This window comes from Molothrus aeneus, chromosome Z (assembly GCF_037042795.1).
Source record: "Molothrus aeneus isolate 106 chromosome Z, BPBGC_Maene_1.0, whole genome shotgun sequence".
NCBI classification, from domain to species: domain Eukaryota; kingdom Metazoa; phylum Chordata; class Aves; order Passeriformes; family Icteridae; genus Molothrus; species Molothrus aeneus.
In genome coordinates, this window is record NC_089680.1 from 34,857,917 (window position 1) to 34,884,198 (window position 26,282).

At 35.8% G+C, this 26,282-nt stretch overlaps 1 protein-coding gene across 1 annotated transcript in view; it reads right to left on the bottom strand.

Annotated features, from left to right (window-relative positions):
* Window positions 1-984: 984 nt before the first annotated feature.
* RNF180 (ring finger protein 180) overlaps window positions 985-26,282 on the bottom strand; it is a 66,298-nt gene continuing 41,000 nt past the window's right edge. Inside the window, exons 4-6 of the mRNA XM_066569238.1 lie at window positions 25,128-25,353; window positions 20,360-20,485; window positions 985-4,173 (exon numbers count right to left, since the gene is read on the bottom strand). Of these exons, the coding sequence (XP_066425335.1) occupies window positions 3,971-4,173; window positions 20,360-20,485; window positions 25,128-25,353 (555 nt within the window). The 3' untranslated portion in view covers window positions 985-3,970. The remainder of the gene's footprint in view (window positions 4,174-20,359; window positions 20,486-25,127; window positions 25,354-26,282) is intronic.

Consider the following 26,282-nt stretch of genomic DNA (forward strand, 5'->3'; position numbering starts at 1 on the left):
CTAAGGATAGCTTTGGATTGCTCTTGGTCCATATGCAGAGCAATCCAAAGCATCTTTCCTCACAGCCTCTGCCTGGGTACGGGGCTGAACACCAGCAGATGCTCTCGATGTCCTATCTTTCTTTTCTGTTCATCTGTGACCTAGAATTCCCCAAGTAGAGTGTGCATCTCATAATGTTGTCAGGATAGCAAAGAACAGAAGATCCTGAAAACACATCCAAAAAGCAACACTACACACCATGAAGACAGTTACTTGTCAGATGATAGCTACAATAGATAATCTTACCCCCAGACTTTCATGTTATCAGCAATGATTTTCTCTAAAAATGACAAAACACACTGGTTCTTCCTTCTTTTCCATCTCAGTATCACTAAGTGAGGCAGTTGACATGTGATAAAAACACGAGGTGTATATGCAGAATACTGGGAAAAGCTTCACTTGGATCTGAGCTTCTGTAGGCAGGCACAAGCCATGAAAGACTCTGTTGTGCTTCACAGCAGCTGCTCCCTGAGCAGCTATTTTTTGGGATTTTTTTTTAGAATTGTCTCATGAGAGAAGCAAGATGACTGAACCTTTGGCAGGTAGGGGAGCTACAAACATACCCACTGGTTGACAAAAAACTCACACACTTCTGAGTAGGCATGAAGGTCCTTTTCCTGTAAAAGTGATACCTAAGTCTTGTCCTGGATTTCTGCTGTCTTCAACAGCTAAATGGTCTTGACTAACAGCACCAGTACTGAGAATTCTTCATTATCGGAATATGTTAAGAACCAGACCATGCCCCCGGATGATTTCTGACAAAAGATGCCTGGAAAGTAATGGAACAAATAAAAGGCTGCTAATATAAAAAAAGTTAATCCCAGTAGTGAAAAAAATCAGCAAACCTTTGATGCTCCCCAAGCAGAAACAAAAGGGATACCACAGAAGACAATGAATGAAAGAAAATAACTCCACCAAGCAAAATCTAGTGAAATGACTGCAAAATATTAAAAACAACTCAAATTTTATTGTAAACATTTTAATACTATGTAATTAAGAAATACAAGCTTGCTGATCAGGATCAATTTAACCAGAAAATAGCCTACAAAGGACCTGTTCTTGCTCGAAGAGATATTGACAGCATTTTACAGCAGACTTCAAGAAAAAACAAATTTAAGCCTTTAAACTGTTTCTGCTTTTTTACAAAAGTATGTAGCTCATAAAACCCCAATATATGACAAAAAATGTGCATCTCCACTCTATGCTTCTTAGGTGTTTTCCTCCTATGGAGGATTGATCCATATCAATCCATATTGATCCAAAGAGTTGGATTGATCCATATCAATCCATATTGATCCAAAGAGTTGGAGTAGTCTTCATAATGTACGTTTTTGATAATTTAAGCATAATCTTCCTCTGGAATTAATAACAATCCATATAAAATAAAACAATATTGCTCAAGAAACAGTTTAGGCCTTGAAGAAAGGTAGAGTTAAACAATTAGAAATGTCCTGCAAAATTGTGAGTCCAACTAACTTTAGAAAAATGTCTCTCTCAGTCATCAATTCTTGTTGAAAATGTACAAAAGAAGCCAATATTAGATTGTATTTTTACTCTTCTTTGTGACCCTTTTTCAAATAAAGCCATGGTAACATGCTATTAAAAATGATGTAACTTTTTCTTATATAACCTGTTAGCTTCTATATTACATTTCTTATGTATTAATATATTTTTGAATATTTACTGAAGGATATTGCTTTACCAGACATCCTGGTTAAAAAAATTTAAATAATATTATTACTGGAATTTTAGACTATATCACTTAAAGTAATTTTTCATGACATTTTTTTATTTTAGGTTTTTTGAGATCAAAATGTAGAAGCAATTTTGTCTTAACAGGGAGTTTGTCTCTCTTTTCTGACATATGAACTGTAATTTCAGAAGTTTAGAGAGGCAAATAAAAATTGCAGTTAGAATGGCAGTCCTGGCATATATGAGAGAACTGTTTAAATTTGTGGATAATATTTTAGCATACACACCCACACATCTGCATGTAGCCAAACAGGAGCCTATGACTTATACCCCCTAGTTTCTAAAATACTTCCACCAAATGTTTTATTACAGCCTTAAAGCTTTTAAAACATTATGCTTAATGTCACTAATAATAGAGCTAGTCACTTTTAGGAAGAGACAAAGTAACTGGATGTGGATTATTCGTATTACAAAAATGTATTTTTGGCAAAGCCACGAGTATGTGGTGATAGTGAATTTCAGTTCTTACATCTCTTTAAATTTGCACATATTAAAAGAGACAACAGATTATTTAGTCTAATCAGTGTAGTTACTGTAATTTTTAATTCTACTAATATGTTTTTGAAAAGATTGTTTTATGCAGCCTGTTAGAAAATGAAATATTTGTAGTTGATTTACTGCTGATTTTCAGATTAAGTGAAAGTTTCTTTTCCTGATCTCTTCATAGCCTGTAAGAGGCTGACCATGCTGGAGCTGCTCCAGTAAAGGAATATAAGATCATTCTTAATAAAACTCTGATTTCATTCCATCACATTTGGCAGATGGCACCTTCCACAACATATTTCTCCTTGTTCTCTGCTAGAACAGGGGAGTACACCACCTACTGAAAAACCACAGGTCTCCCACACAAATTCCAATACTAGAAGGACAATATACCTACACTCACATGCTTTTCTAAATGAAAGTACAGTGTACTTTGAAGAGTCATGCCACTAGAAATAAAAACTTCCTTGTACCTCCCTGAAAAGTGAAGCCCCAAACTACTGTGTGCCATTCTTCAGAACCTGATTCCTACATTCATTTCTAGTATCTTGTACTATAATTTAATAGATGCTCTTCCACTTGAAAATACTGTGTAAATAACAAGTCTGGAATTATTGTTGAACTGGCTGCAGTTTGTTACTGTAACTCATCAATTTGTATTTAGAGTAACTATAAAGTGCTTTAGAATAGTTTCACAAGAAAGGTGCAAATAAATACTGCGCCCTCTTATGTCCTGTCCCATGAGACATAAAGTCCTGGAGAACCCACATTTAAAAGTATCTTCAATTTTTACAGCAATTTAATAATGATACTGATTTCTTATACTGGAGAATGCTTTTGTTTCCATTATTTATTTGGGTCAGTGTTTCACAGCATCATAGCCAACAGGCCTGCTGCTTGCCCTCCATTAGTCTTGCAGGGTCCAAACACACTCATCTGAATGGGTAAAAAAGGTATGGTGCTACACTGGGAATCTGCACAAAAATGGTCCTGTTATTCTGCAGAACTTGTGGTTGTTAGTTGATTCCTTTTGAATAATATTTGCTGAAAAGATGAACTGGCAGCACACTGCAGTGTAATTTTTCTTTTTGGTTAATAGGCTCAAAATATCACAGTGGAATGCTGACAGGTCTATAAGTTGTCAAAATTTTCCAGGATTTGGATCATGGCACTGAAATAGCTCTGATGAATGTCTATGCAGTGTATGTACAGCACTTCTCCTGCTCCCAAAAGATCTGAGTAAAAATGGTAAGCATCTTTATTGCTTTTATGTATGAGGAATTGAAGCACCAATGAGTGAGTGAAGTGTGTCAACACAGAGTCAAACCCCTAAATGACTCTATAGATTACATTCTTTTGTAGTACACAGACCTCCCTAAAAACTGGGAGTACTTCTACAGAGTAATCATTTTATAAATTAGGGGTAAATTCTTTTCCCATCAAAATTTCCCAAAGGCAAAACTCCCACTGAATGAAGTATGATGTGGATTTCACATTACATTTGTAACCAAACTCAAGCACTTTGTCACATATAGGAGAAGTAACGAACAGCTTCACAGCATGCTTGACGCAGTCTATTCCAATTCTGAATGATAAAAATGCAATATCAAACATTTTAACCTTTTTTCAATATTTTTCTAGTCACAATTTTTCTGTTCACATGACTCTCATTTTCCTTAACTGTTATTTCTACAGCCTAAAGAGGGAAAAAGAAATAACAAAGGAAACAGAAAACAATAAATCCTATTATCCAGTTGATTGAATAAATGTAGATGATCACCAAGTCCATATCAAACCGCCATCCACGGCTATCATCCTCGAAGTCCATGAAGTCCATCCTGTGAGCAGCATGTGGGAAATGCCTTCTGGTCACAGTATTTGAGCGCCTTCGAAAACCTGCTGAAAAACAGACAAGGAGTTAAAAATCTTTTTAAAAGGAACCAGATTGACTAGCAAAAAAAGTTAACACTCCTTCCTCCAGTTATCAAAAAGACAAATAGAAGCAGGAAATCTCACACCTCACTGCTAAGTTTCATCACTTTGTTGGACAAGAAGCTATCTTTGGAATTGATTTTGAAGGATTTAAAAAGTAACACTGTGTTCCTTAAAAAGTAGCTCTGTGTTCCATGTCTAGAAAATAATATGTTTGTTTGTTTGAATATGGAATTCTCTACCATAATAAAGTAATGATATCTGCTTAAGTTTCCAGATTTATCAACACCTCTCTTTTGGTGCCTTCTTTCACTGAGTTTGACTCAGTGGTCTAGAAGTGAAAGGCTCCATATACTGTAATGAATCTCTTCAGCAATTGGTTAAAATGGGTTCCCTAAGATGGGTTCTATTCATCTGAATTCTTCAGTAATCAAAAATATCCAGATCTGTACATACATAGTTCAACAGCTGATACACATTTGAATTCCTTTTTACTAGAATCTGAGATAATTTTTCAAAGATAAAATAAATAAATCTTCTAAATGAATTGTGCTTGCTTAAATAGAATGTTCATTATGCTTAATATAATGCATACCAGGTGAAAATTAAACTTTTAAATCACTGTTTGTACGCTGATAACACCTTAAAAATATATAGGCAGATGCAAACAAGTCAAGTGGAAGTAAAAATCCTGTGTCTCCAAGATGGCCTGAGGGTGGGGTCCTCCTCTTCATTGTCTGCCAGACTTCTCCATGTAGCAAGTGAGGTACTGTGGAAGCAGACCTCTTTCCTGTGTCAAGACATGAGTTTGGAGAAGAGTCTGTGCAGCTGTGTCAAACAGTAGGCTGTGGCACAAAAAAGAGCCTGGGAGCTGTGGTGCAAAGGCAGAAAATCTGTCCAATTCTGATAAAGGACAGTTGTACTCTGGATTTTTCCTCTGTTTTCATGTAATGAGAAATTTTTATGATGCATTCTGTATTCTTTAATAATTTCTGACAGAAAAATACCTTTTGTATTTACAGCTAGAGTGTAAACCACATTTCTTAACCATCTGATGATAAAAGCTGAGAGCTGTAGAGCTGCTCAAAAACTGAACAGCAACATAGAGTAGAGGTTTGAATTATGAAACAGAAGACCTGAGGGAGCACCAAACACCTTTTAATGTATTTTTCTACTTCTTAAAAAAAATCCTATCATACATGATTTCAATCCCTAATATAGTCCCCAAATAATTAATGCATGGGCATGTATTTGTGCAAAAATATATTTTATTTAACTTTCTTGCATATGCCTGTGTTGCTATACTCTGAACAAGAACTTCTACTGAAATCACATGAATATGCATGCACAGTGCTGGCAGAATCTGGCAGACTGTTAGTGGGAACCTGTTACTAGATAACAAAAACAACGTTGTGTGCAAATCACACTTTTATATGCACCAAAGTGTGCAAACCAAAAAGGTTTTCAGTAAGAATCAGTAGGCACATCTGTTGCACTTTGCAACCTTCTGATGAAGTACTAGCAAAGCACAAAATAAAACTACAAAAAAATTAAAATATCCTCCCAATTTTATAAATTGACCTACTTTTTTTAAACTCAAAAATAAAAGGTACCAGATAGAAAATTTTACTCTAAAAATGTTCCTAAATGAATAATATGCAAGCTACAATAACCATTTACATTAAAAGTGCTCATGTAAAATTAAATTATGTATGAACAAGTGTTCTAAGGTTATCAGATATACCAAAGTACATAATTTTGGCACAGCCTCTTCTTTCTGCATGGATGAGAAAAGCTATTGAAAGACTGTGAGAAAAAATGCAAGTACAGACTGAGACCTTCCCATATGTGCCCTTGCAGCACCTGGCAGCTTGGTGAGCTAGATCTTTGGAAGTTTTTTCCAGAACAATGTGTTAAAACAGCATTGCATGTGTCTCTGCATGCTTGTGAACCAGATCTCACACTGACTCCATTTACTGCACTTTATGTCCCTTGGTGGAGCAGTTTTGGAGTAAATAAATTGTTTTCCTTTCAGGTAAAACTAGAAACAGAAGATGAGCTCCAAGAGCTCAGAAGTGTTCCAGTAATATGCTTCAACCACTAATGGGCATTTAGCCCTTGGGACTGCAAGTTGCCTCACATGCAAATGTGGACATCTGACCTCAGAGCATCAATTTTTGTGCTCTATTATAGCTGATATAATTGCTAATGCAAGAATGCCTCTGAGAGACGGGGAATAATCTTTCCTACAACATCTTTATGCTATTCATAATTTTACAGATCTCTAGTATCTGTTTTCTTTAATATGTTTTCCAAACAAAAGAACTTGTGAATTTCCTTTGTATGGAAAAAGCTTCAAAACTTCAGACTATCCTTTCCACATTATGCTCCACCCTCCTTTATTTTTCTCTGAGATGTAATCTAAAATTATGTGCAAAATTTGAGTTGTGGGATCACCAGAAATCCAGACAATGACAAAAGATTTTGTTATTATTCCTGCTTACCTTTTTACTGTGGCTGTGCATGAAATGTTTTCAAAAAATTAATCCCAGTACTATCCAAATGTCTTTTTTTAAATGGCAATAGCTGATTTACAGCACACTACAGTGAATATTATGGATTATGGAGATGACTAATGCCTCTGTGTACACCTGACTGTCCTCATAGTGAAAAGGTTTTACTTGCAATCTGAACTTTTCATATGCCTTAATGCTCATCCTCTTGCCACACACCACTGTGAACAGGTGGTCTGTCCTCTTGGTGGTCTCCTTATAGGTATGATAAGGCTGACTGGAGATCCTCCCGAAAGCGTACCCTTTCCCTTTCTGAAGAAGCCAGTTCTTTCAGCCTCTCCTTCCAGGTCAGGTTCTCCAGGCCTCTGAGCATCCCAGCTAAACCTGGGTCGCTCTGCTAAACCTGCTCCAGTCTACTGCTGTCTTCCCTGTACAAGGAAGGAAGGCAAAACTGCAGGATTTTAGATGTGATGTCTTGAGCAGTAGGGGATAAAAGCTTCATCTACAGGTTTTCATACATCATACTGGATGTAGGAAAATCATCGTACAGCCAGGATGCTGCTGGCTTTCTTCACTGCCAGGGCATACTTCCAGCTCACCCACAGCTTGCTCTCCACCAGGATGCCCAGGCTCTTTCCAGAGATCTGTCCTCAGGCTTTCAGTGCACAACCTGTCTCATTGCCAAGGGCTCTTCCTTCCCAGGTGCCGGTCTCAGCATTTGTCTTTTTGAATTTCAGAGTCCTTCCCAAACATTTCTACAGCTTGTCAATGTATCTCTGAATGGTAGCCCTGTGCTGAGTCTATCAATCTGTCCTTAACTTTGCTGTTCTCTGCAGGCCTGATGAAAATGTGTTCTGTTGCTATCTCTAGGTCACAGATCAAAACTTGACAACTATTAGTTGTCAAGTTCATATTTACTATCATTAGTGAAGTGAATAACTTAATATCACTATAAATTTTACCAGCAGTATATGTATCACTTTACACAGACCACTGTGTCATTCTGACAAGGTCTCAGTTTGACTTGCTACGTGCTCTTTTACACTGTACTTCCCATCTCCTACTTGGGTCTGTTTTTCTTTTTTAGGCGCCTGGCAAAAGGGTCTTTGTCTGATGCAGCACCTGCTTTTCTCCAACTTCTTGTCCTTTCTGAATAGCAGCCCCACCACTGAGTCTACCAATTTGTTGTCACCTGCAGACTTGATGACAGCATGGAGGAAAAGAACAAAATTTCCAAGTATTCTATAATTTTTCAAGTATACAGGTGTTTTTATGTTGCTTTCATGCTTTGACAAACAAGGTATCATCCCAAACTTCTTGCATAAACGCCAGCTTTCTCCCATATGCACATCAAGAGGCATTATATTCTGATTATGCTAACATAATAGCTAAATTGCGAGATTTGCTAGTTAAGATGAGCTGTGAGATTTGTATTTCCAAGAAAGAAAAATCATATATTGCTGGAAAGGTTTATGAGAGAGCAGAACTTATTCTGTGTGAATGACTGCAAGCATGTCCCATTAACTTCTCATCTCATGCCCCAAACTTTTAGTCTCAAGCTCTCCACTGAGACTCAAGTTCCCAAAATATTCAGTTCCTTCCCCAAACTAAGACCATTTAATGAAACCACCATCCTTCTCAGATCCAGAGGTCTACTTCTTCTGCATGAAAAGCTTGAACCTCACCACCCTCTTGCCTCAGTATTTCAGCTCCGCAGACCTGTTGTCTCAGAAGTCTTTTCATCTAGAGAGAGACATATCAAATTACAAACTTCTTTCTCCAGGATGCATACCAGAACCTTCAGCTTTCCTATGTTAAAACTTCTACTGTCATCTTCCAAGGCCTTTTCCACAGCAAAATCATCTTTCTAAACCTCCCTCACTATCCTGCTCTTACCTTCCTCGCACTTTCTCTCTGCTTTCCTTGCATATTTCACTCCTCTTGCCCTTCTGATATTATCTGTGGTCTCTTGCTGGCTGCCAGCACCTTATACCCATGACTAAACTTACATGATAGCTTAAACATCTCCCCTTTTCTTTTCCATCACCAAAATCCAAGTCCTACTTTCTGACAGCTGTTGGGCTCTAGAAAACCTGGATGTAAAATGTACTTAAGGTGTAAAAATGTACTTTCCTTTCCTGAAACCATTTTTACTTCCACTATGTTGTCTGTCTTACCAGTTATAGACTTTTTCTGGGCTTTTGTTTTAAGTGTTAAATTCTATTGCAGTCTCAGAGAGGTAAATTGTGTTTAAGCAGTAATTTGTGCATGCTTAAAATGTGATTTATTGAACTCACTGTGCATATGATACTGATGGCCTCTGCACGTTAATAAATCAGTTGCACGCAGCAATTTAATGAGAAAGACAAAGAAACTGCTTTTTAAAGGTGTCAAAGACCCCCATCTGAAAGAGTCTACATAAGCAATCAGTTACTGTGAAAATCTGAAAATGCCATGTCCTGAAGCCTTTCATATGGGACAAGACTTGATTCCATAAGGGACACACCTTTCCATAAGGCAGAGCTGGGAACCACTGCTACAGCTAGATGTCTGCTTTGTCACTTTTGTAAGGCATTTAACATGAAAAGAAGAACAACAGGCTACAGACAAAACTATGTAGAAATCCCAAAACATGGAAGTGTCACTGATGTACATATCATTTGTCAAAACAAAAGGCTTGCAAAAGTCCTACAGAATCAAGCACCAGCCAAACAATGCTTCTTGCTGTCTGGTATTAGCAAAACTATTGGGATTTATATCTAAGAATAATCTCCCCTCTCTTAAAACTTTATAAATCCTTTGTGGATCTGAGAAGAGAATATAACAAAATGAACCAGAAATATACAAAATTAAAAGGATAAAAAACCCCAACCAAAACAATTAATAGAGGTTCCAACGGCAATAACAGTTCTTAAAAATAAAATATTTATTTCATACAGCTCTAACTTTCCATATTATTTTCAAAATTATAAGTTCAATTTTTTTGGTAGCTAATCTCAGAGTTTTTCTTCAGAGGTGTGTAAACAAAATAAATGCAGAATTTAAGGTTATTAATTACAAATCAACACATAAAAGCCATACTTAAATTTGGCATTTCTTTGGATCATTTATGGTCAATCCCTTAAATTAACATCTCTCAGGCCTTTAGGACAGAGTGACAACTTATAATTTGGACTTTTTCCTCTGTGAAATACTGTAAATTGCATTCCATCACAATTACAATTATTTTCACTTGACAAATTTGATGGTTTTACTCTAGAGTGGAAATAAATATAAGATCTTCTTCCATTCAAATACAGCTTGTCAGATTTCAGTGAGAATTATTTAAAAGTGAAGTTTTTCGCACATTCCTACTATTAGTTTGAATTCTAAGAATAAAATATAGCACCACTTTACCACTTAGCAATGATGTTCAGAATACTAAGCAAATAAAGAAATAAAAAGTCTGAAGACAGTTACCTCTTGCTATTTTATAGATAAATAATTCAGCTTTTACAAATTAAAATATGAACCCATATTAAGTTAGCTTGTATATTGTGAAAAATAAGCAGATTGTGAGAAAATGAGTTTGAAAATTAATTCCAAAAGCCATAAAGCCACATTAAATGCATGCATACACATTTTGCATAGGCTATTCTGCGTAACTAAATATCTCACTCTTTAATAAATAAGAAATATATTTATCAATTTTATGAAAATTATTCAATAGCTACTGTGTCCAGTCCCTCTCAGAAATTCAAAGAAAAAATAGAACTCATAATTTCTGTCTTGGGCTGTTTATTTTCCTGAAAATAACGGAATCAAGAAACGAGAGGACTGTGGGAGGGCATAATGACCTTAGAAAACATGCTCAGCCTGTGATTATTATCACAGAAAACATAATCATCTGTGATTATTCTATAATTATCAATACTCACAAATAGAAGCCACTTGGCTAGTTCAATTGCTAGGATACGTACTAAAATGGGAGTAATTAATTCACATATCTCAGTGTAAAAGTCACTTGACTTTGGGAGACTTGAAGGAATTTTGGAAGATAGTCAGCAAGCAGATCCCTTTTTTTTTAAGTAACTAGGTGGATTACCAGTTTGCTTTTTTTTCTTCCCCCAAATCATAACACAAAAATACCAAACAGTCAGAATATTATGTAACAGCCGAGGACTGATATCAAGGAATGAAGCTGCATGGTCTCATGCATGTCATAGAGATCTAAATGCATAGGTTGCATACATTCTAGACCATAAAATGTCTTACTTTGATTTTAAAGGTAAGACTTGTACATGCATATTGATGACATACAAGTTACAGTTATGGTAATTTTCATACATTTGCCTTCAGGAGGGGGAGTTGTAATGACTTTTGCTCACATTTGCTTGTAAATAAATTGTATCTTAACAGTGAATTTAACTTGTGGACAATTTCTCTCTTTACCGTGACCATGCAGACAATAAAAACCAGGGAATTTCAAACAGCAACTTGAGGTTGCTTCTGCTTCTGCGGTATGTGCATCAATAATCTATATGAAAAATAATTTTAAAAAGTATTCTGAATATTCTAAATCAATGAGATTTCCTCTTATTTTTCATCTACTTTCTGTTTCTCTTCCGTTCTATCTAATCTCTTACTCATCATCAACATCATTCATCTCTCTCCTGCTGTTCCTACATTTTACCACTGAACGTTTCTGTACATCGTGTTGTATTTGTCATCTTCCCAGATGACCAAATACTGTATTTCAGCTGCCAGCAACTCTTGCTAAGTTATCATCACAAAAGCCTTCCCCTGTTTGTGTCATATTGCTGTAATAGCATTGGCTACCTCTAGCTTCATTCTTCCCTCACTAAGTACTTACATCCCTTTAGGCTCTATTTGTACAGACTGCTACCTCACAATAGATAGAGAGGCAAACACTATCGATATTGATAGGTAGACTTATTATATAATAAGAGATGACTGAATAAGTATAGAATAGCATTTAAAAAATATGTCATATTGTTTCTTGTCTTTGATGTGAATGCTACTTGGCATGATGCTTAATTCTCTCTAGATTCTTATTTTGTAACCTGCATGATTGCTGTATTTTTTCAAAACATAATATTTAATACTAATGATGATTTAAGAAAAAACTTTGCAGAGTTTTGTAACTACTGTTAAAACCCTTTCAGTGCTTAAGGCTTCAATGTTTTAAGCCAGTGTCAGTGATAACAGTAGATAATAGTAAGGCAAATACTTTCTTTAAAATAAATTAATGAATCATCCCTACTTCTCCTAAGACAGGGGCAGTGTGATGGCAGAGATCAGAAGGAATACCTGTAATAGGCATGCCTCACCACACCCCTCTGTAAGACATGTCTCTGCGCATTTACACAAAACATTCAGTTCATTTGCAAATCTGGCAACATGAGTCCCGTAATTTCTCTAGAGAAACTGGTGAATTACCTTTCTTGGACCCATGCATCTGTCTTTAAAAAAGGCATGTTCAGCTTTAGCTATTATCAATGCTCAAAATTTTTATTTCCCATCTGAGAAAATAAAAGAAATGTTCCTCCAGATAATGAAAAAATCCAAAGTACAAGATTGTATCTTTAGAAAGCTGGCACAGTTTTTCTGAACTGAAACTTTTCTGATGCTGACAGTACTTAACCAGTTTTTAGGAAGTTAGCCAAGACTTCACAGAATGAGCTGTCTAAAAAGCCTTCATAGTTGTTCAACATAAAAATAAAATAAAAATAAATTTTCACAAAGCAGATTTATTAAAAAGTTAACTGGAAAGAAGTAATTTGAAATAAAAAGAAAATGCTTATGAACTGTTAAAAATTCCTTCCTTTAATCCTTGTTTAGTTGTGTAATGGTTTTTACCTCTGATTTTTTCTGATGCAATTTCAAACATTCAGCTTTATCTACTCAGTAAGTATATGCACCAAAGCTCCTGAATTTGCTCTGTTGTTTGCAAATCTCTGGCTTCTTTAAGAAGGTATGGCTAGTCTGGCTCTGGACTAATTAAAATATTATCACCTTTTCATGTTTATTATTCTCACTCATCACCTTGAGTGCTTTCATGGTTCTTCTTTTGTCCTTCATCAAATCAAAGTGTCAGCTTTTGTTTTCACTTTAAAGGGTCTCCATGACTCTGTATTGCCTAAAAAATGTTGCCTATCTTTTTACAATTATGCTGTGCAAGCACCACATTCTTCCAAAAATCTTGTCAAGTTTCTGTCCAATAAATGCTCCAGGATCAAAGTGAATTTTTGCTTATGTAAAGATTTGGAATGGGTACAGAGTTATCTGTCACTGGTACAGGTGTATGAAGTAGTAATCACAGCATATTAGGCAGGAAAAACACTGTATGTGGTTGTCCTTCTTTCTTCCCTATCCACTCATTGACAGAGATGAAGCCAACTAATACATCTACCATCTATTATCAACCAAAATTTATTATTTTTATAGCAAACAGAGTTTCTGTGAGGTATCAAAGAAACAAACTGAACACCAGGCAAACTTAACTTTTAATTTAAGATATATTTACACCATCAGAGTTGAAACTCTTTAGTGGTTGCATGAGTACAAACTGGTCTCTAGGCCGTGCATTTCAGCGCTGGGGAAGAATGCACAACATAAAATTTATTAAACATAATAGTTAACAGCTATAGCTGCTATAGCTAACAGTAATAGTAGAGCTAACAGCTAATTAAGAATATAATACAATCATTTTTTTCCCTATCCCTATTCTTCTTGGCGTAGCTGCCAAGGATTATTCTCCACTTCCACTAAAACACATAAAAAATACTTGTTATTTCCTGTCATTGGTGAAGAAAAAAGGCATCTTTGCTTTCACTTGTTCACAGAGACCAATCTGAACCTGAACTAATCACAGCAGAACTTTACACAAAACATAAGTATTAAAATCAAGAGATATTTTATGCTCTAAACAAATTCTGTAATGAAAGACTACCACTTAAAAAAATTAATTATTCAAAGTTTACCCAATGTGGTTAAACTAAGATTATGTATTGTTTTCAGTTGTCTCTAGAGAGCAAATAGTAAATATTTATGTGATCTTATTTAATAAATAAATAAAATGAAACCCTTTTATGATGGCTTAAATAAAATCATAATGAAAGAGACTATTTTATCAAACTGCAGAACATCTTATAAAACAGGCATACTGAGTAGTCTAAAGGTCTTCCTACCCTATCGTTCTTTCCCTGACAAGTCAGACTATGAGGAATTGGTCAGGATTGAAAAAAAGTAAGAACAAGGCAAGCATATTGCAACATTTTTCCTTCTCAGTCCCAGGGACCGCATTTCCATGATCTCTGCAGACAAATGTGGTACCTTTGAGTTTAACAGGAACAAGAATCTGTCTTTATTTGAATCCATGCTTTGGGGTAATGATAATTTTATTTAATGTCTCTTAGTTCTTTTGCAGAGTTCTAGTTCTTTTATTATGAGACAGTGAATAACAGCAGCAGACATACACTTCTGTCATGCCTTTCGTGATCTTAATTACCGCAATCATCCCCCCTCTTTTAGTAATCTATTTCTTTGTGTGAAGTATTCTAGTCCATTTACATAATCCTCATCAGGAAACAATTTAAAACTGACTTTCTCTTTTATCTTTTCGGTACCCTTCCTGCTAACTACCTTGTTTTGTGATGAAAAGAAAACAATGTAAACATTGCTGAAGAACACTAGGTTCCAAGACAATCTCCTGCCACTGATTGCACTTGGTTTTAATTTTTATTATCCCAAATATTTCATACTGCAAGCAAATCTTACATCTTCATGTCTTGTAAAAAATATGCTGGATAATACAAGCTGTAATTTAGACCCATACAGGACCCATATGATATCTCTTCAGTGAGAAAAATTAATCATATATTTGTATTCTTTGTTTGGTATCTTTTAACTGGCTATTAATGCTTCAAAGGACTTTCCCTCTTATCCTGAACACAGATATATTTTATCAAGCATCTTTAGAAAAAGACCTTAAGAGTTTTTAGGAATTGTTAGCTGCAGAGTCAAAACCCTGATATCTGTAACTCCCCTACAAGTTAATTTGGGTGTCTCTGGTAGAGCTGTGGGCCATGGCTCCAAAGGAGGTCCAAGATGTTCTTGGTTTGTCTCACTGACCAGCATGAACACTTGGCTGCCTAAGCAGAACTAAAGATGCCAATATAACATCCATTCAGGGACATGTCAAATGGGGAAAGGCTACAGTATACCTTTTTGCCATGGCCATTCTAGCACAACCCTTGGTGTTGCATAATTACAGCTACCAATATTCCTGCCACACCAGTCTTACAGTACCACGGTTAAATGGAAACAAGCAATCCTGATGACACATACATACTAGATAGAATTTGATTCCTTCCAGTGCATTGATGAACCAATAGAGACAAAACAGCAACCATAATTTCTGAGTAGTAAATTACTCTCCTACACAGGCTAGTGCTGGAGGCAGTCTTTAGGACTGGAACATCCTTTTCAATGAGAATGTGGCTCTGAAAGAGTCCCTAAAGAACAGCCTCTGCAAAACTGCTTAAAATATAAACAAGGCTATTGATACACAAGATTTAGTTCTAACACTGTTGGCAAAGTAACAGGGAAGGAAGTGGCAGCCCTGAAGCTGAAGCTTAAGACTTCTCTGTAGCAAAGACCTTTTTATTTTAAACCTTCCCTTCCATTTTCTTTTCCTTTCAGATTGACTTCTACTTGGCAAGATGCAGAAGGAGAAGAATAAAGGCTATTTAGAGCATAGCTGGTCCATGGGACCCAAGGGGGACTCTGGAATCAAGAAATCAGTCTTGCATTTTTTACCAGCAGGAGCTGACAGAACTTGTGGGCAAGGAAAATGGGTGCAAGAGTTAGGGCCCAAGTGCTGAAAAATCACAAAGTGGCCATTGGTAGAGCTGAGCTAAGACACTCAACCAGCAGGTTCGGATTCTGTCTTTTCTGTATTAGTGTACTATAAGCCTAGCAGATACTGAGACAACACTTCCCAGTGAAGTGTGTCTTTTTTGGGCAGAAAATTCACTCTATGTGAAGACTGCAGATCACAAATGCATTTTGTGACAAATAGATGTGTGCAAATTAACTTTTGTGATTTGACAAGCTCTACTGAAGAATTTTGTGAAGAGAGGCTGAGAGAGCTGGGCCCATTTAGTCTAGAGAGGAGAAGGCTGAGAGGGAAGATCAGTAACATATATAAATATCCCAAAAGTGGGTGTCAAGAGGATGATGCCCGGCTGTTCAGTGGTTTCCAGAGACTGGGAAAAGAGCAATCGCCATGAACTAAAACACAAGAAGTTCCACCTCAACATGAGGAAGAACTTTGTGTTGAAGGTGGCAGAACACTGAAACAGGCTGCCCAGGGAGGTTGTATAGCCTCCCTCTCCAGAGATATTCAAAACCCAGTTGGATGAGTTCCTGAGTCATGTGCTCTGGGTGACCCTGATGGGATGGAATAGAAGAAATTGAGAAGAATAGTCCAAAATAAGGATTATTCTGGGAGCCTTCTGCCAGCATTACTCTTTATAGCTAAAATTACACGCTGCACCTTCTATTTTCAGTAACACCTGTCTTGTTTCTTCTCAGTAGATCACAGTTATCTGAACTTGAAAACCAGTATCACTTTATTTGGTTATTTATACAAGGAAGATTTAACTTAAAACTTGTACATTTTTTTGTTTCCAACATCCTGCCTTTGTTACCTATCAAACTGAAATCACGATAAGAAGAATCTTGAATCAAAAAAGTAAATTTTAGTATTGTACCCCTATTTTAAAGACAGAGAGACAAAGAAATGTACCAACTGGCATTATTAAAAGTTTTCTCTAAAGGAAATGGTTCACCATTTTCTTTAGAGAATGATTACATAAAGGGTCATAGCAGATGTGACCTACTGAAGTGATGGTAATTTCCACCAGGTTTTAGTAGGCTTGGAAAACACTCTATTGCAATCCTGATGCAGAAGTCAATATTTTTATTAAGTACCTAAAGAGATGAGATCAGGAAAGAATCTGCACAGATTTCATCGTATACAACACTAGAGGAATGTTTTCTAGATTAAACATTTAAAAAGATAGAAACAAACATTCTATTTTTAACTAGACTTTCAATTTAATTGCCGAGTTTTAGATAAAAACATCAGCAACATTAACAGATGGAGGGGATTCCTATTAGCCAAGGAATAATTATGATTCCAAATAGTAACCAAAGGCTGTAACTCAGAGGTTCCATAATCCCCTTCTGCTCTTCTGAGCATCTACTTCTACTTTTCTTGAGCCATCTCTACAACCTTACTCTACATGCAGGCAGCCAGCATCTATCTACAATGCAATCATCATTATCCTGACTACTTTATCCTTCATCTCTGCAATGTATTTCTATCTCAGATTTATGCAAAAGCTTTAGAAATAACACTTTCAGGCACAGTGTACTAAATATCTCAGTCATTTGTAATTTCTGCACTTGATTACACCGAAGTCAATGTCAAATTAAGTATCATATTTGCAATTTAAATTATTATAATCTCTTATTTTAGCTGTCATTTCTGTATCAAATTACTGTTGGGGCCTACCTTTAGTTGGTGAATTTCCTGTGACTGTACTGCTCTTACAGAATGCAATTCCACTTTAATGGCATGCAAAGGCCACACTTAAGGTACTCAATTATGATATATGATAATAAGATCCAATTGAGTGTGTTTGCTATTTAACTTTTCTGTTCAAACTACACTATTTATCTGTTATAAAATCTATTTAAGAAAACGATTAATTGTTATTTCTATCATGAAATTGCAATTTTTTAAAGTTGTCAGTACTCAAAAGAATAACTAATATAATATCTTTGTTTATCTCATATGAAACCAGAGATATTTTAGGGAAATATTTAAAATTAGTTTGTTAACTTTTCCATGTATTAAAAATCTGAATGGGAAAAGAAGAATTGCTTTCCTTTGTGAACGGCATTGCCATTTCCCCATTAACTTATCCTTGACCAAACACCATATAGACAGCAATACCATAAGCAATGTTTATGAAACAAGTGGGAATTCTGTTGATTATTTGATTGGAAAAAAATACAGTGCATTACAAGGGCAATCTAATCTGGAGAAATTTTCATCAGTGTAAAGCCCAAAAGTGCCGCATTGCTGAGGTTTCTTTCTTTTTGTATAAGAACTGAAAAGTTATGGTTGTTTGTATTATGAAAGATAATTCTACATTCCCTATGGAAAATCTCATATGAAAGAAGTCTCACATGTAGATGAGCAAATATATTTGGCTAAGTGAATAAGTTCAGGAAAAAAAGTAAGGAAAAAGAAGAAGTGCTTGATTTTATCTAGCAGTCCTGCAATGTTCATTAAGTCAAAATTAGTTAACCTGATAAATTTTGTATATCATCTAAACTTCCTAACAGTAATTTTTGTCTCCTCATGTCCCAATCTAGTTCTGAGGTCTGATTTTATCTAGCATATCTAATGAGTGATTTACTGGCTAAGGTATACTATTTTTACATCTCTGGTATTAAAATGATATTGTGGAAGAGGTTTTGTCACAATGAAAGCTAGAATAATATGAAAAGAGCTTCCAGATACTCCATGAACACTGGACCTGCTGGATATGAAAGTGAAAGAGCATATGCATTTCTAACACGGATACAGAATTTCTTCTTTGCCAATGTAGTTATTGTACTGCAGTATTTGACAGTGCACTCTTATATAGAGGTGGTTATTTTCATGTTCAAATTTGCAGGATTTCATTGCTTTCTAAGCACTGAAATGACATCCCTTTTCACTCCAGTCACTCTACTCATGTACCCACCCTATTCCTCTTCCCATTCTTTATATTTGACTTCTGAAATTATAACATCTTATTAGGCTATTAGGTTCTTAATTAAAAGAAAATTAATCTAAGTGCCCTCTTTATCCCTTCAGATCTCAGTGGTATCAGGGTTTCCCTTTGCAATGGAATCTAATATGGTGTCAGAAGACTTTTGCTGCCACTATTCTCAGCATTTTATGCCTGTTAAGTTTGAGCAGTGTCCTGAGGCAGTGAACAAAACCAATTATGGAAACCAAATATAGAACTTTAGGTGTTGCCAAGCACAATTTAGATATAAGGCAAATACATAGTCCAGGTAGAAAATACAATATATTTGCATTTTGAAAGCACACAACCTGCATTAGTTTTTATTGAAATAAAAAGTCAGAAGACAGACAAGGCAGCAATCCTCTTATTGAGAAATGCAAGGACAAAGTTTCAGACAGCTTTGTGGTTTGTGTGTCTCATTAACTAGATTTAACCATGTTTCCATTTAGTGCGGGACTTTTAGACTATACTTTGGAGACACATAATTCCAGCATTCAAAATTACCTTTGGCAAATTTTCAGGTGGCACAATACTGAAACTTTATGATGTCTCCAGATCTTTCTTTTATTTCTACTTATTTATGCTTTGTATAATGCTTAGTATTGTGAAAGATATTTATGAAAGGCATAATTTGTATAAGACTACAAAACATAAAGGAACTATGTCACATGCATAACATATATTAAAATAAACCCATAAGCCCAGCATTAACACTCATACTGTATTAACTCCTGTTAGAGAAAGTAAATAGTCATCCTCATTGTCCTGCCAACAGTTTTTTTCTCTGAGTAATACCAAAGATAATCTATGAGTCCTCAAATTTCTCAAGTCTGCTACTTTTGATAGCCAAGAATATTTCTTGATATTATCAGTATCAAATTGTGACATTACTTGACATGATTTTATAAGTAGAGTTCCAGAATTTATCAAATTTCACCTTTACAAAGCCCTGGGTAGACTTATAAAAGGAATATAAAATGCAACTCCTGTTTTATTTTTTCCACATACTTTTAGAAGGCATCTGCTCTTACAAACAGGAAAAGTACATCTGCTAGCTAGAATCAGCACTATGAAAAGTATATCAAGTAACTACAAGTAAATTTACATGAGGCCTGGTGAAGAAAGGCCATTAGACTGAAAGCTGGGAAATATGGGTAAATGGTGAATCCTGCATTTAGGTGGTCTAACTTAAATTTGTTCAGTTCATGATCAGTTAATCCTGAAAATGTTTAGTGTTAAAGTAGCAACAAGAGGCCTAAGTTTTCTTCATATAATAAAGAGAAAATGAAATGAAAACACCCATACCCATTACTCTATTTTGTATGCATTATATATGGAATAATATATATTATTCAAAATTTTTATTTGACTTCTTTTATAAAATACTGATTCTTTTGATTTTTTTTTGAGAGGTCTTTATTTACCACACTCAGAACTAGCAACTTTTCTCCTAGAGTAATTTTCTTTATTCCACTATGCAGACAGACATTTTTCTAAGAAGGACGCTACATAAAATTATCCTGATAATGTGCGCAGAATTAAAGATTCAAAAATAAATGAAAAGGTACAAGCACAATTGTCTTTTTACAGTTTGCAGTTTATCTTTAGATTCAGAGCACTGTGTATGAATCACCCATGAGAATTAAACTCATCTCTACTTTAAGAATCATCTGTCTGTTTGCCAATGGCATGTATTAATCAGAGTCTTATTTTCAAATATTGCACTTGAGTTTGAATGACATTTAGGCAAAAAATTAAAAATCTTACCTTCAAAAACTCTGAATGCTTTCTTGCAGCTTGGTAGAGGCCATTTAGCAGAATTGGATTTTTGAAAATTTTCCTTTAGATTCAAATATTCCATAGGGAAAAAAGATCTGGTAGAGTTATTCAGATCTACAATAATTAAGGGGAAAGAATACATACATCAATGCCCTAAATAAAGCATAATAATAATGAGCACAAATTTACACAAAATAAAAATGCCATACCTGCTGTGTAATTCTTCTGATTATAACAACTATTTTTTAAAAGTCACATTTACACAACCATTTCCATACATAGCAAGAGCAAGTTGTAAACATTCTACTTTTTTGGAAAAAAAATAAATTAGAAAAGATGATGTCATTATGATAATTTCTGGCAAAATTATGCATTGAAGAAATCAAGCTATTTAACTTACAAAACTATGATGATCTCTCTTAATAAAAATTATATCCATAAAAATGACTGTGGTATTAATTCTCAGCTTTTTGTTTAACATCACCATTCAGTAATAGTCAGTAATGCAAAGGAAGGGGAAGAGCCTGACATTTTTTTTAGATTTAAAAAAGTACTTTGGATTAACAGGAAGTTAATCCTGTTAATTAATTAATCCTGTTAATTAATTATTTTATAAGTTTTTAAGAAAACATTTGTAGAATGATTCATGACACATTGCAGGAGTTGGCATTATGGACTAATCTCAAGAAATCAACATCTTCTCAGGGTATAATTTGGGGAAATACCTATATGATTGCAACTTAAAACTGCCAAACTAAAATATTCATAGCAATGCAATGGAAAACTAAAAACAACAGTATTTTCCTACCATAGAATTGATCTACTGATAACAAACAGGGTTGCTAAGCTAGTAGTTAACAGGAAAAACTTCAACCCCCTGCTCATCAATTTCTGCCTCCAAACCAAGATGGCTCCAGATAAATATTAATAGTAGCTGGTACCATAATTCTTTCTGTACCTTCAAAGTAAGAAAAGACATTCACAGGATTTTTGAGAAGGCTTTTCTTATTACTTCATGTGGTCCAATGTAATGGAACATACTTTTCCAATAATAAATATTTTATGAAAGGATAAAATCTTTTTCTCTGGCAAATTTAAGAAAGCTAAGCTTTTTGTGAGCAGGCTCCAAAAAGAAGAAAAAATGCCTTTGCTTCCAGTAGCTTTTTCTGTGTAAGATGAAGACATTAACAGATTTGAAGTAAAAACCCCATGCTAGTTTGATTCTAAAAATTATCCTTTATTTCACCATGTCACAATGCAGGTGGAATGAAGCTACACAATACATGAAGAGCACAGAATCTTCAAATCCTCCATCCCATTATGTGAAAATAGAGCTAATTCACATATAAACTGCTGTCCCTGAAGAAAAAAGGGCCTTTTCTCTCCAAAATGTAAAATGAACAAACTGTGTATTTTTCACTAGTATTTTTAAATTTTTATGAAAGATCTTTATATGCTACTGAACATATTTGGATTAAGTATTATTCAGATTCAGGCTTCTGATGAGACTCTGCTTGCTTCTCACAGCACGGAGAACATTTTATTTTCCTGCTACAGACCACAGAAATCAACACAGATCTTTCAATTTTATTCAATTTTGAAAACTGAAACCTCTGGTGAGGCATCTAATTCCTGTTTCTCAGAAAAGACAGTGGTGACAAGTCTTACTGGCTTCTAGAAGCCTGCTTGGCTGGGCTTTCAATGAAAGATCCCCTCAAGCTGGCCAGGTCACCTGTCCCTCTGTATGCACATGACCCTCTTACCCTGCCACGTGCCTGGACCTCCCTTGCAAAACCACTACCCTCAATCTGCATTTCTCCAAAGTGGTGGATTTATTGCACATGTGTGTCAGATCTGGCCCTTCTTGCAAACAACATAAATTAAATTTTTATTAATGGAAGTGTAGGAGATCACTCTGTCCCTGTAAGTGAAGCATTTAAAAGATACTTGCTAACTTAGAAAGTTACTTGGTGGAGTCAGCTCAAGAGCTGTTTTCTTAGGTGTATCCTGGGCACGTTGTCATCTGATCAGATGTGAGTTTAGACTGATGGGAGAAGGGCTTCTAAGAAAGCCTTTAAGAAAGATGGGAACACATAGTAAGCACCATCAGAGCAACCCATCTGGACTGGAACTCATGCTTAAGGGATCCTCTAAAAAAGGCTCATCTGACCAAGGAAACTGGCCAGAGGAATTACCTTTGTGAGTCAAATATGGCTTTGTAGCTCTCAGTTAAACACTGATTTTCTCCATAATTGATGGATAATTGACCTCTTAGCCCTTTTTTTTGACCCGTTACATGCATCCTTCTGTTGCAGTTATGTTCTGCAAAACTGTACAAGCTAAAAAGTGAACTTCTGAGTATATCCTTAAATGTTTTTCTTTTTGACATATCTTTGTAAAATAAATGCACTCACACAAAAGGAAAGCTGCAGAGAGCATCCAAAATAAATTAATGATGGAAATAAGATATCCCAGCTGCATCATTAGAGAAGTATATAAAGACTACAAGCAACTTTGCTTTGCTGCCAGCACAAACCTATAGTAGCAGTGACTTTAGCATAAGTTTTTAAAGGCTTGATAACTCTTCTGAGTGGAAAAAAAATAAATTACTATGCTTTACATTCCTCTGGTGCCATTCATCTTCTTAATGTGCTGATTTTACTAACTTCTCTGAGGATACAATATCATCATCAATACCCCTTAGTTAATTTAAAAGTTGTTCAGTATGTTATACACTGAAAAATTTCAAAATATTTTTTGTAGTATATATAATAAAACAAAGCTAAATTACTGTAGCTATTTTTAAATATATTGCTAAGTCAAGCACATATTGCTATATACTGAATGGCAATATACAAATAGTTGTAGATTTCTCTCATCTGAAGTAGTTAATACAAAACATATATACTGTTATGGTCCACTATTTATAGTAGACTCTATCTACAAATCTATGACACCTCATGTCCTCCTTAGGCACATAAACCCTTTTCCTCAAAAGAGCTACATACCTAATTAATATTTTAAGAGTGGGTAAAGTTGAATGGGATGTCTTGAGAACAGCTAGTCCAACCTGCTAAGGCAAGGTCAGCTGCACAGGGGCCCAGAATCAGTTGGGTTTTGATGGGTGTTACACAGCCTCTCTGACCAGACTGCTTGAGATCCTCACACACAAAAAGCTCTTTCTTGTGTTCAGATGGGATCTCATGTGTTTGAATTCATGCCAAATGCCTCTTTGCTGGCAGTGAGCACCACTCAGAAGAATCTGGCTCCTTCTTCTTCATTCCCTCCCACCAGGCATTTTTACATATTGCATGTTAGGTACTCAAAGGCTACAAATAATCCTAGTAATATTTCACTTAGAAAACTGTAACATGTTGAAACGTTTTGCAAATACATTTTAGAAAGCATCTTTATTCTCCTTTTGTGCTCTCCCAGTGGTAATTTTCTGCAGCAAATCTGCTAAATTGTTTTTTTAAAATTTAAATAGCCCTAGAAAAACCTAACTATCTATCAGTGAAACATACTTCATCTGTACATCAAATTGAAGGGAGCATCAAACATTAGGAAAATGAAATGAGAACAGCTTGAAATCTCTATACAGCAGACAGGCAGGGAGTTGAGAGTGCTCAGGCTGCAGCTTTCCACCCATTTTCTCTGCTGCAGTGCATCAGTGCAGGGATAGCCAGTCTCTATCCCTGGCAACCAGCAGCTGCTCAGTGAATCACCTTGGGGAAATAGGTTCACCTGAAAACTGCTTCCTTCCCACCCTAATGAGTTCTTCTTTATCCCAGTCAGTTCCTCAAACTGACCTGTGATCAAATCATACAAAGTTAGGCCTGTGGACAACAGAGTCTGTCAGAGTCTGTGGACAACCAGAAACAGAAGTGGGCAGCTCTGCTGATCAATGTGAAACTATACTTCAGTCTGCATCCCTAACCTGTCATCATCACAGCACTCACAACAGCTTAAAGAAGATCTCTGCAAGATCTCTGTAGCATCTAAAATGAAACAAACACTCCTGCATGGCTGAGTCATTTCCATTACTTTGTGAACTGTCTATGCACAGTTTTAAGTGCTGTAAATGATCTAACTCCAGATACATGGTGCAATTTTATCAATGGCACTTGAATCTACCATATAAACTTTGGACATAAAAGACTGACTCATGCTGTTCCAGACATTCTATCTGCAGAACTACTTACCCTCTTCTATTTCTATACCCAATCTGACACCAAACACCCTACCCACCATATTTTCCTACTGTTAAGAGTAAGGAACACTAGAGATGAGGGTATAGGAGGCTAGGACACAAGAATTTAAGAAGATGATCAAGGGTTCTCCCAGCCTTTAATTTCACTTGTCTCCAAATTTAATGTCATAAATGAAAAGAGCGTTTTTTGTGTGTGCCATGAAGTGGGCAATTTTGAAAATACTTTTCCAGTAGGATAGTTTGAGAAATGTTTATTATGTTTGGAGCTTGTTATTATTCAGGAAGAAGAAACAAAGAATTCTACCAGAAAAGAAAGCAATCGGAATCTCATTTCTAAAATAAAAAGTTTAAAAGTACATGTCCTGAATAGCTTCTTGACATTGAAGAGAACCTGCATGGAATGTTCTTAGGAGGAGGTAAATGGAAAGAAAATCTCACAGTGGACTAACATTACCAAAATTTGCTCTGAATGCATACAGGAAGGAAAAGTACAAATAATTTTTATTTGTAAAAAATAAGTAATTGCAAAAACCTTCATTTCTATACCTGTTTGGAAAAAGACTCTGGCAATTGTAGTGCGACACAGTGGACATGGAGTGCTGGCTGGATTGTCTTTGGCAAGCATCCTTAAGCAAGGTTCACAAAAGATATGGTGGCAGGGATAGCACATGTAAGGGTTGAAATAAACATCCAGACACACAGCACAGAGATAGCTTTCTTTATCTCCTCTGAGTTCATGCTCATCATCTGTATGCAGGTTATCATTTGCAGGCTGCAAGAAGAAAAAGACAACATATTTTCACATTCAGCTCATAACTATTTTGGATAAAACAATTGTCCAGAAGATCATTTTCAGTACTGGTTAAGAAGACAGTACAAACATGTGATATTCTTAAATTTAATACAGGTTAATACTTTTAAAAAGATGATGAAATATAAAACAGGAATATCAGAAAAAAGTCCTCTGTGGGAAAGACGAAAAATCACAAGGCAATAAAAGAAGGAAGTAACAAAACCAAAACGGCTAAGTAAAACTGTATTATGATCAGATTTCTTCTTTTAAAATTAATTTTTACAGTTTATATGTATCTGCATTACAAAAAGGCAGAAACATAGAATGGTATGGCTTGAATGGGACCTTAAAGATCATCTAGTTCCTACCTTCCTGCCACGTGCAAGACACCTTTCTTGAGACTAGGCTGATCAGAGTTCCATCCAACCTGGCCCTGAGCATTTCCAGTAATGGCACATCCATAACTTCTCTGGTCAAACTGTTCCAGTGCCTCACCACCCTCACAATAAAATTTTTTTTACCTAGTATCAAATCTGCACTTACCCTATTGCAGACTGAAGTCATGCCTCCTTGTTCTATCACTACATGTCCTTGTAAATAATCTCTCTCCATCCTTTACGCTCCCTTCAGGCACTTCTCTTTTCCAACCAAATACTCAACAAACAAAACCAGACTTTGAACAAACCAAATACTCAGTCTTTCCTCCATTCCTCTAATTATTTTGGCGGCCTTGTCAGAACCTGCTCCAGCAGGTCCCTGTCCTTCCTGTGCTGGGAGCCCAGAGCTGATGCAGCCCTGCAGGTGGGGTCTCAGCAGAGCAGAGCAGAGGGGCAGAATCCCCTCCCTGGCCCTGCTGCCCACACTGCTCTGGATGCAGCCCAGGACACGTGTGGCTCTCTGGGCTGGGA